At 47.4% G+C, this 10000-nt stretch overlaps 1 protein-coding gene across 1 annotated transcript in view; it reads left to right on the forward strand.

The window, feature by feature from the left end:
* sema6bb (sema domain, transmembrane domain (TM), and cytoplasmic domain, (semaphorin) 6Bb) overlaps positions 1 to 10000 on the forward strand; it is a gene marked incomplete at its 5' end in the record, with an annotated part of 133638 nt that overhangs the window by 96566 nt on the left and 27072 nt on the right. The window contains 4 exons of the mRNA XM_053625922.1: positions 880 to 1097; positions 5665 to 5796; positions 6498 to 6647; positions 8044 to 8223. Coding sequence (XP_053481897.1) covers positions 880 to 1097; positions 5665 to 5796; positions 6498 to 6647; positions 8044 to 8223 — 680 coding nt within the window. The remainder of the gene's footprint in view (positions 1 to 879; positions 1098 to 5664; positions 5797 to 6497; positions 6648 to 8043; positions 8224 to 10000) is intronic.

The raw sequence follows: 10000 nt of genomic DNA on the forward strand, positions 1-10000 counted from the left end.
TGGTGTGATGTGATGGTGTGTTCTGATGGTGTGATGGTGTGGTGTGATGGTGTGATGTGATGGTGTGATGTGATGATGTGATGGTGTGATGTGATGATGTGATGGTGTGATGTGATGATGTGATGGTGTGATGTGATGATGTGATGGTGTGATGTGATGGTGTGTTCTGATGGTGTGATGGTGTGGTGTGATGGTGTGGTGTGATGTGATGGTGTGTTCTGATGGTGTGATGGTGTGGTGTGATGGTGTGGTGTGATGGTGTGATGTGATGGTGTGATGTGATGATGTGATGGTGTGATGTGATGGTGTGATGTGATGATGTGATGGTGTGATGTGATGATGTGATGGTGTGATGTGATGGTGTGTTCTGATGGTGTGATGGTGTGGTGTGATGGTGTGGTGTGATGTGATGGTGTGTTCTGATGGTGTGATGGTGTGGTGTGATGGTGTGGTGTGATGGTGTGATGTGATGGTGTGATGTGATGATGTGATGGTGTGATGTGATGGTGTGATGGAGTGATGTGATGGTGTGGTGTGATGTGATGGTGTGATGGTGTGTTCTGATGGTGTGGTGTGATGGTGTGGTGTGATGGTGTGATGTGATGGTGTGATGTGATGATGTGATGGTGTGATGTGATGGTGTGATGGAGTGATGTGATGGTGTGATGTTGTGATGTGATCGAGTGATGGTGTGATGTTGTGATGTTACACACACGTGTGTTTTATTTCTCACCACATCACTTATTTCTTATTCACTACATAGCCACACAGTGCACTTTTTATCCATTTCTAGTTACATGTAATGTTGCGGAGCGTCTCTGAACCGAGTCAGTTCCTGTTCACACTCCGGTTATCTGTGTGTGTGTGTGTGTGTGTCAGGTGGTGGTATCGCGGGTGGCGCGTGTGTGTAAGAGCGACGTGGGCGGTTCTCAGCGTGTGTTGGAGAAACAGTGGACTTCTTTCCTAAAGGCTCGACTCAACTGCTCCATCCCCGGAGACTCGCACTTCTACTTCAACCTGCTGCACTCCACCAGCTCCGTCCTGCAGCTCCAGGGGAGAGACGTCGTCCTCGCAGTGTTCTCCACCCCCGCCAACAGGTACCACACACACACACACACACACACACACACACACACTTAAATACGTCCTGCAGCTCCAGGGGAGAGACGTCGTCCTCGCAGTGTTCTCCACCCCCGCCAACAGGTACCACACACCATACACACACACACACACACACACACACACACACACACACCTAAATACGTCCTGTTGTTCCTCGCTACTGTTTTTCTTTCTTCGTGAAAACAAGAAAACAATATCCACTAATAAAGAAAAAATCTTTTTCTGTAATCTTTCCTCTCCTTTTCCCTTCCCTCACGTCTTTCCTCTTTTTCTTAACACTTTATCTATTGTCCTCTGCTTTTTTCTCTTCTTCTCTTTTTCCTGCCCTTGTGTTTTCTCACACACACACACACACACACACACACACACACACACACACGGGGGATATGCGGTCTCTTAAAGAGCTCTCAGACAAATTGGCTATATATGTGTGTGTGTGTGTGTGTGTGTGTGTGTGCGTGTGTGTGATGTGGCCGCAGCAGGAGAGGATTGTGGGAAAGAGGAACTCGGAGCGAATGAACTGCTTAATGAGCTCCATATTTTCTGAACGGCTTTTAATGGCGCTTACCATAATATTGTAGCTTCAGATCTCTGTGTGTGTGTGTGTGTGTGTGTGTGTGTGTGTGTGATCCTCATTACAGGATGTCCCTGTATGTGGTGTGTTTATCCTGCAGTGTGTGGGATTGTTTTTGGTGCCGTAAGAACAATTTAATTCTCCAACACAGTGTGTGTGTGTGTGTGTGTGTGTGTGTGTGTGTGTGTGTCTGGACGTTACTCGATAGTGGAGTGTTTTCACGGCGAGTGACACTGACGTGAAAAAAGCTTTACTGGAATGTACAGTAGACGTGTTTGACACTAAGGTAGACATGACCTGAGAAGGATTAGCAATGACAGACAGACAGACAGACAGGCAGGCAGACAGACAGGCAGACAGACGGTCTTAAACAGGACCTTTCCAGCAAAGTGAAGTAAGCTAAAAGGCCTCGACGAGCTGCTCACTGTGCTGCGGAAAAATGAAATTCCTGAAGAGATGAGAAAGAAAGTTATTGAAATACATCAGTCTGGAAAGAGTTACAGAGCCATCTCTAAGCCTCAGGGACTCCAGTGAGAGCCATTATCTCCACATGGAGAAAACTGGGACAGTGGTGATCTTCCCAGAAGTAGCCGGCCCACCAAAATTCCTCCAAGGGCGCAGGCATCCAGGAAGTCCCAAAAGAACCCAGAAGAACATCCAAGGAACTACAGGCTACGCTCGCCTCATGCTCATGATTCCACCTTTAGAAACGTGCCAAATGTCATTAATGGGAAAGCTGTAAGGTGAAAACCGCTAAGAGGAACGTAAACGCTCGTCTCGCGTCGGCTATAAAGAAAGACCTTGATTGTTCCTAAGACTTTTAGGATAACGTTCTCTGGGCGGACGAGTCGAAAGTGGAACTCTTTGCAAGACATGGTTTCTGTTACATCTGGCGTAAAGCTACCGCAGCATTCCACAGTAAGAACATCATACTGACAGTCAGACATGGTGGTGGTAGTGTGATGGTGTGGGGATGCTCGGCTGCTTCAGGAGCGTGACATGATGGATGGAACCGTGAATTTTACTCTCTAGCAGAAAATCCTGAAGGAGAGCATCCGATCATCGGTCCATGATCTGAAGCTCAAGTGCAGTTGGAGGGCGGGGGGGGGCAGGGGGCGGGGGTCAGTAAATGAAACGATCATTTAAAAACGTGTTTTGTGTTTACTCAGACCGGCTTTGTGTTCGATTACACCATGGCTGAAGATCTGAAATAAATTAGTGTGACAAAAATAGAAGAAATCAGAAGGGGGCGAATACTTTTTCATGGTACTGTATGTACTTACCCATCTGTCGGTCTGTCTACCTGCCTGTCTGTCTACCTGTCTGTCTGTCTACAAATCTGTCAGTCTACCTACCCGTCTGTCTACCTGTATGCCCACCTACCTGTCTGTCTGTCTACCTGTATGCCCACCTACCTGCCAGTCTACATACCTGTCTGTCTACCTGTCTGTCTACCTACCTTCCAATATGTCTGTCAACCTGCCTGTCTGTCTACCTACAAATCTGTCAGTATACCTACCTGTCTGTCTACCTGTACTGTATGCCCACCTACCTGTCAGTCTACCTAACTGTCTGTCTACATACCTGTCTGTCTACCTGTCTGTCTACCTACCTTCCAATATGTCTGTCAACCTGCCTGTCTGTCTACCTGTCTGTCTACCTACAAATCTGTCAGTATATCTACCTGTCAGTCTACCTGTACTGTATGCCCACCTACCTGTCAGTCTACCTGTCTGTCTACATACCTGTCTGTCTACCTGTCTGTCTACCTACCTTCCAATATGTCTGTCAACCTGCCTGTCTGTCTACCTGTCTGTCTACCTACAAATCTGTCAGTATACCTACCTGTCTGTCTACCTGTACTGTATGCCCACCTACCTGTCAGTCTACCTAACTGTCTGTCTATCTACCTGTCTGTCTACCTGTATGCCCACCTACCTGTCAGTCTACCTAACTGTCTGTCTATCTACCTGTCTGTCTACCTGTATGCCCACCTACCTGCCAATCTGTCAGTCTACCTACCTGTCTGTCTACCTACCTTCCAATATGTCTGTCTACCTGCCTGTCTGTCTACCTGTCTGTCTACTCGTGTCAGGGAGTCTCAGCTTGTTTTACAGTAGAGAATGGGCACTTTGTAGGTTACTGAGAGAGATAGAGAGAGAGAGAGATAGATAGAGAGAGAAGCAGTGAGACAGTTTTAGCCGTGCTTGCTGTGCCAGTGAAATGGGAGAAGCTCAGAGATGCTGTAGATGTGGAAGTTAGTCATTTCAGGGGAAGTGACTGTGAAAAATAGATAAATAGATAAAGAGGGAGTGGGTGTGAACAGGAGCTCAGAGAGCTGACTCACTCTCTCTCTCTCTCTCTCTCTCTCTCTCTCTGACTCTGTGTGTGTGTGTGTGTGTGTGTGTGTCAGACAGATATGTATTAATGGTGCCGAAGAAGCTCTGAGTTAACAGAGAAGATATATTTTATTTCTTGACACTGCATCTTACAGCACACACACACACACAAACACACACATACACACGTACACACACACAGACACACACACACACACACACACACACACTCACACACACACACAGCTACCAGGAACATTTTTCATTTTGACTTTTCCTACACAAATCCCTTCTTCAAATTCATGAAACCAACTCGGATGGGGGTGTGGCCTAAAGTTTGAAGGCGGAGCTACGTTAGTAGTGATCTAGATAGTAATAATATAATTAATTTATTTAATATTAAAATAAATAATTTAGATAGTGAATCAGATAGTAATTGAAAACTATAATAATAACTAAACTCTCTCTCTCTCTCTGTCTCTCCATCTCTCTCCATTCATATCTTTTCTTCCCTCTCTCCGTCTCTTTCTGTCTGTCTCTCTCCATCTCTCTCTCTCTCCTTCCCTTTCTGTCTCTCGCTCTTTCCCCATCCATCTCTCCCTATCATGTCTCTCGCTCGCTGTCTCTTTCTTTCTCTCTCCCCATCTCTCGCTTTCTCTCCATATCTCTTCGTCCCTCTCTCCGTCTCTTTCTGTCTGTCTCTCTCCATCTCTCTCTCTCTCCTTCCCTTTCTGTCTCTCGCTCTTTCCCCATCCATCTCTCCCCATCATGTCTCTCACTCTCTGTCTCTTTCTTTCTCTCTCCCCATCTCTCGCTTTCTCTCTCCCTTCATCTCTTTCTCTCCATATCTCTTCGTCCCTCTCTCCGACTCTTTCTTTCTGTCTCTCCCATCTCTCTCTCTCCCTCCTTCCCTTTCTGTCTCTCTCCATCTATCTCTCCCCATTATCTCTCTCTCCCCCCTCTCTTCCCATGATCTCTCCCTCTCTCTCCCCATCATCTCTCCATCTCTCTCTCTCTCTCCTTCCCTTCCTGTCTCTCTCTTGCCATCTCTCTCTCTGTGTCTCTCTCTCTTTCCAATTCCATCTCTCCCCATCATCTCTCTCACTCTCTGTCTCCTTCTTTCTCTCTCCCCATCTCTCGCTTTCTCTCTCCCTTCATCTTTTTCTCTCCATATCTCTTCGTCCCTCTCTCCGACTCTTTTCGTCTGTCTCTCTCCATTTCTATCTCTCTCCTTCCCTTTCTCTCTCTCTCTCCATCTCTCTCTCTGTCTCTCTCTCTTACCCCATCCATCTCTCCCCATCATCTCCCCCCTCTCTCCCTCATCATCTCTCCCTCTCTCTCCCTCTCTCTCTCTCCCCATCATCCCCCCCCCCCTCTCTCTCTCCCCCCTCTCTCTCTCTCTCCCCATCATCTCTCCCGCCCCCCCTCTCTCTCTCTCTCTCCCCATCATCTCTCTCCCCCATCATCTCTCTCTCTCTCTCCCCATCATCTCTCCCGCCCCCCCCCCTCTCTCCCCCATCATCTCTCTCTCTCCCCCCTCCCCCCCTCTCTCCCCCCTCTCTCTCTCCCCCCTCTCCCTCCCCTCTCTCTCCCCCCTCTTCCCCCCCCCCTCCCGCCCCCGTGGTGCAGTATCCCCGGCTCGGCGGTGTGTGTGTTTGATATGGAGCAGCTCTCGGTGGTGTTTGACGGCAGGTTTAAGGAGCAGAAATCTCCCGAGTCGATCTGGACGCCGGTGGCAGATGATCTCATCCCCAAACCCAGGTACACAAAGCACTGTGTGTGTGTGTGTGTGTGTGTGTGTGTGTTACAGCTCTGCTAACACACAAACACAGCTGTGTTTCTCACCACTGTGGAGTGAGGTGTACTTGTTCTTTTAAAGCTCACAGAACAACTCAATTATCAATAAATAAACGTGTAGAGTATTTCAGTATTGAACTTCCTGGTTAAAGATAATTCACATAAACACCGTAAACAGCCCAGTGACTGTGTGTGTGCAGTACAGTAATCATCACATCTCCGTCTCTACACTCACTAACCACTCAGCAGGATGGAGGGATACAAGAAAGGGTGGGAAAAAGATATATATTTCTGAATTCTTTTAATGCCCTGAGAAGCTTGACATTTAGAACCTAACCGTGAAGGAAGGAGAGAAAGAAAGAAACAAAGCACCCAACAAACCTTGATGGAAAGGAAGGAAGAGGATAAAATAATACAGAAAGAAGAAGAAAAGGTAATGAAATGGAGAAACGAGAACGAAAGAGAAAGAAAGAAAGAGAGATAGGAAAGTAAATGAAAGAACTGGGTTGAGGCTTGATGGAAGGAGAGAAAGAAAGAAAGCAAACTGAAAATAAATGCAGTAAGAATGAAAGGAATTATGCATATGCAGTGTAATGTGTGTGTAATGTGTGTGTTATGTGTGTGTAATGTGTGTGTAATGTGTGTGTAATATGTGTGTGTGTCAGACCCGGCGGTTGCGCTGGTCAGGGCTCCAGGTTTAACTCGTCCACTTCGTTCCCTGACGAGATGCTGAACTTTGTGAAAACTCACCCCCTGATGGACGAGGCCGTGCCGTCTGTGAGACAGAGACCCTGGATCGTCAGGACCATGGTCAGGTGAGACGCAGAGACTCCGCCCACCGGGTCACATCGGGTCACGCCGGGTCAGGTTTATATTCACCATCATCGTTCCACTGTGGGCGTGTTCCAAACCACACACAACCTCATCACTACACTGTGGACGCACCCCAAACCGCACGCTCTTATTCAGTCCACTGTGTATGTGTCCCAAACCACATATCCTGTCCACTTTACTGTGGGCGTGTCCCAAACCACATATCCTGTCCACTTTACTGTGTGCGTGTCCCAAACCACATATCCTGTCCACTTTACTGTGGGCGTGTCCCAAACCACATATCATCTTCGCTTCACTTTGTGCGTGTCCCAAACCACAAATCCTGTCCACTTTACTGTAGGCGTGAACCAAACCATATATCCTGTCCAATTTACTGAGGGCGTGTCCCAAACCACATATCCTGTCCAATTTACTGAGGGCGTGTCCCAAACCACATATCCTGTCCAATTTACTGAGGACGTGTCCCACACCACATATCCTGTCCACTTTATTGTGGGCGTGTCCCAAACCACATATCCTATCCAGTTTACTGTGGTCGTGTCCCACACCACATATCCTGGCCACTTTACTGAGGGCGTGTCCCAAACCACATATCCTATCCACTTTACTGTGGGTGTATCCCAAACCACATATCCTGTCCACTTGACTGTGGGCATGTCCCAAACCACATATCCAGTCCAATTTACTGAGGGCGTGTCCCAAACCACATATCCTGTCCAATTTACTGAGGGCGTGTCCCACACCACATATCCTATCCACTTTACTGTGGGTGTGTCCCAAACCACATATCCTGTCCAATTTACTGAGGGCGTGTCCCACACCACATATCCTATCCACTTTACTGTGGGTGTGTCCCAAACCACATATCCTATCCAGTTTACTGAGGGCATGTCCCACACCACATATCCTGTCCAATTTACTGAGGGCGTGTCCCAAACCACATATCCTATCCACTTTACTGTTACGTGTCCCAAACCAAATGCCATATTCACTCCACTGTGGACGGGTCCTAGACCACACACCCTATTCTCTATATAGGTCACATTAACACTATTAGTACGCTGTTATTCCTCACTACGCTTTCAGGCAGAACACCCAAACTAGTGCACTGCTTAGTGAATAGGGTGTATAGTTTAGCGATTTCCTGGATGTAAAGCATGCAGAAAAGTTTGAGCGGTTTGTGCGCTCAGCCACACCGCCGCGTTCTCACCCTGCGCTAGTCTGTCTTAATTATGCTAACGATTGCGCTCGTTTATTCATCGTGTCGTTAGGGCCCTAGCGTCTGATTAATCTTTAGGCAGCCTCATTTTCACCGTGTCTCGAATCAGCAGACCGGCGAGTTTTAATCCTCAGCCGTCTTTGTGTATGCGTCAACAGATATCAGCTCAATAAGATGGTGGTGGACACGAACGCCGGTCCCCACGGCAACCGCACCGTCGTCTTCCTCGGCTCCAACCGCGGCACCATCCTCAAATTCCTCGTCGTCCATGACGGAGACGACATGGCGTCCAACGCCAACGTCTTCCTGGAGGAGCTGGAGGGCTTCAACCCGGAGAAGTAAGGACGTGTGTGTGTGTGTGTGTGTGTGTGTGTGTGTGTAGTGCATTCTGATTGGTCAAACGGTGTTGATTCATCTTCTATACCAGCAGACCAGACAGTAGTCAACTCAATCTACGTTTACGTTATCGTTTCTATAGTAACAGCTCATTCACAGGGACTTGTGTCATCGTTGATATGGTTGATTATTTTCCTGCACCAGCACAACACACTGCTTTATTCTTTTCTGTTGGAGGTTAGCATGATGAAATCCTCACCGAGGGATGAGTGGGATAAACATACGAGACATTCGCTGCCAATAACAAACGCTTAGGCAAGACTCTATGCACTAGCATAGCAGCTGCGCTAATTACACCTCCGTCCTTAAACTGTTTAGTCTGCCAGTCTTTCTCAACTTCTCTCCCACACTATTTCTGTCTCGCTGACCTGTTTTCCCGTGTATTTTTTTCTCCTGCTATCACTCTCTGAGTTTTGCTAACAATCTCTTTCTATCACATTCTTCCGTCTCCCTCATTCATCAATTTTTTTTTCCACTCAGTCTTTTCAAATATGCCCCCCCCCCCACCCCTTCTCCCAAAAAAAATAAAAGTAAACAAGATATAAAAAAAATTCCTTCACAGTTTAACATCATGGATAAGTTGAGATCAAGCTGAGAAAAAGCTTGAATGAATCTGATTAACCCTCTAGGAGGAGGACATAAAAGTTGGGTTTGTAAGCCTCTATTAAAACGTTTCTTTAAGACGTTGCACAAAAAATCCAAAATGGCCGACTTCATGTTGGGCGGAGTTAATGGATGTGTTTGTGAAGTTTCACATACGCCTGCCACATTTGGTGCATGTTGGTGAAACTAGATGCCCATAATGTCAAGGGGAGGACGGGGGGCGCTGTTGAGCCCCTGGGCCACGCCCAGATCTAATCATTGGCCGGCATGTGATGATCATCATTTCTGATGTTTCCACCAAGTTTTGTGTGTTTTCAAGCAAACCAAACACCTCCACCGGGCCAGAAATCACCCTTGGTGTGGCGTAACATGTTTATTGATCATCTCACCATGGCAACACCCTTTAAGATAGCAGAAACCCCTTCGCAGTTTAGCGTCATGGACATGTCGACATCACGCTGATGCCAGATCTGGTTTGAATCTGCTGAATCTTCTAAGAGGAGGTTTCAGAAAAATTTCCCACGAAATCTGGCGCATGTCGGGGAAACTGCATGCCCATAAAGACGTGAAATGTCAAAAGGGGGCGCTAGTAAGCCCCTGAGCCACGCCCAGATCCAATCTTCAGCCAGAACCTTCTGACTACTATTTCTGATGTTTGCACCAAGTTTCGTGAGAGTTTGAAAAATAATAAACAAAGGGTCTTTATCACGGTCAGTGCTTGGAGCCCTAAAAAAAAACAAAACAACAACCAATAACTCACAAACCTTCGGAACTTTCTCAATCACGACACGCAGCCGAGCTCTGCAGCCGCTCCTCCAGCCAAAGCGTGGTAAATTAGTGATGAGCTCCGGCGTGAGCGAGACAGCACTCAGCCAGACGCGGGCTAATCAGGGCAGAGTGGAGGAAATAAACCGGATTCACCTCGTCTCGGTGGAACCAAACGGCCGCCGGTCCTACCGCGCGTGTTAATGAGGCTGAAAGTGCCGTGCGACTGAGAACTCCACTTTAATTGGTATCATCGCTCAGCGCTGCAGAACTAGCAGAGTTTTCTTTAATTTCACTCCGGAATGTTTCTCACTAATAGAGAAAAACAGGAGGGGAATTAGTCCGGCAGAG

Source organism: Ictalurus furcatus, chromosome 5 (genome assembly GCF_023375685.1).
Source record: "Ictalurus furcatus strain D&B chromosome 5, Billie_1.0, whole genome shotgun sequence".
Lineage (NCBI taxonomy): Eukaryota > Metazoa > Chordata > Actinopteri > Siluriformes > Ictaluridae > Ictalurus > Ictalurus furcatus.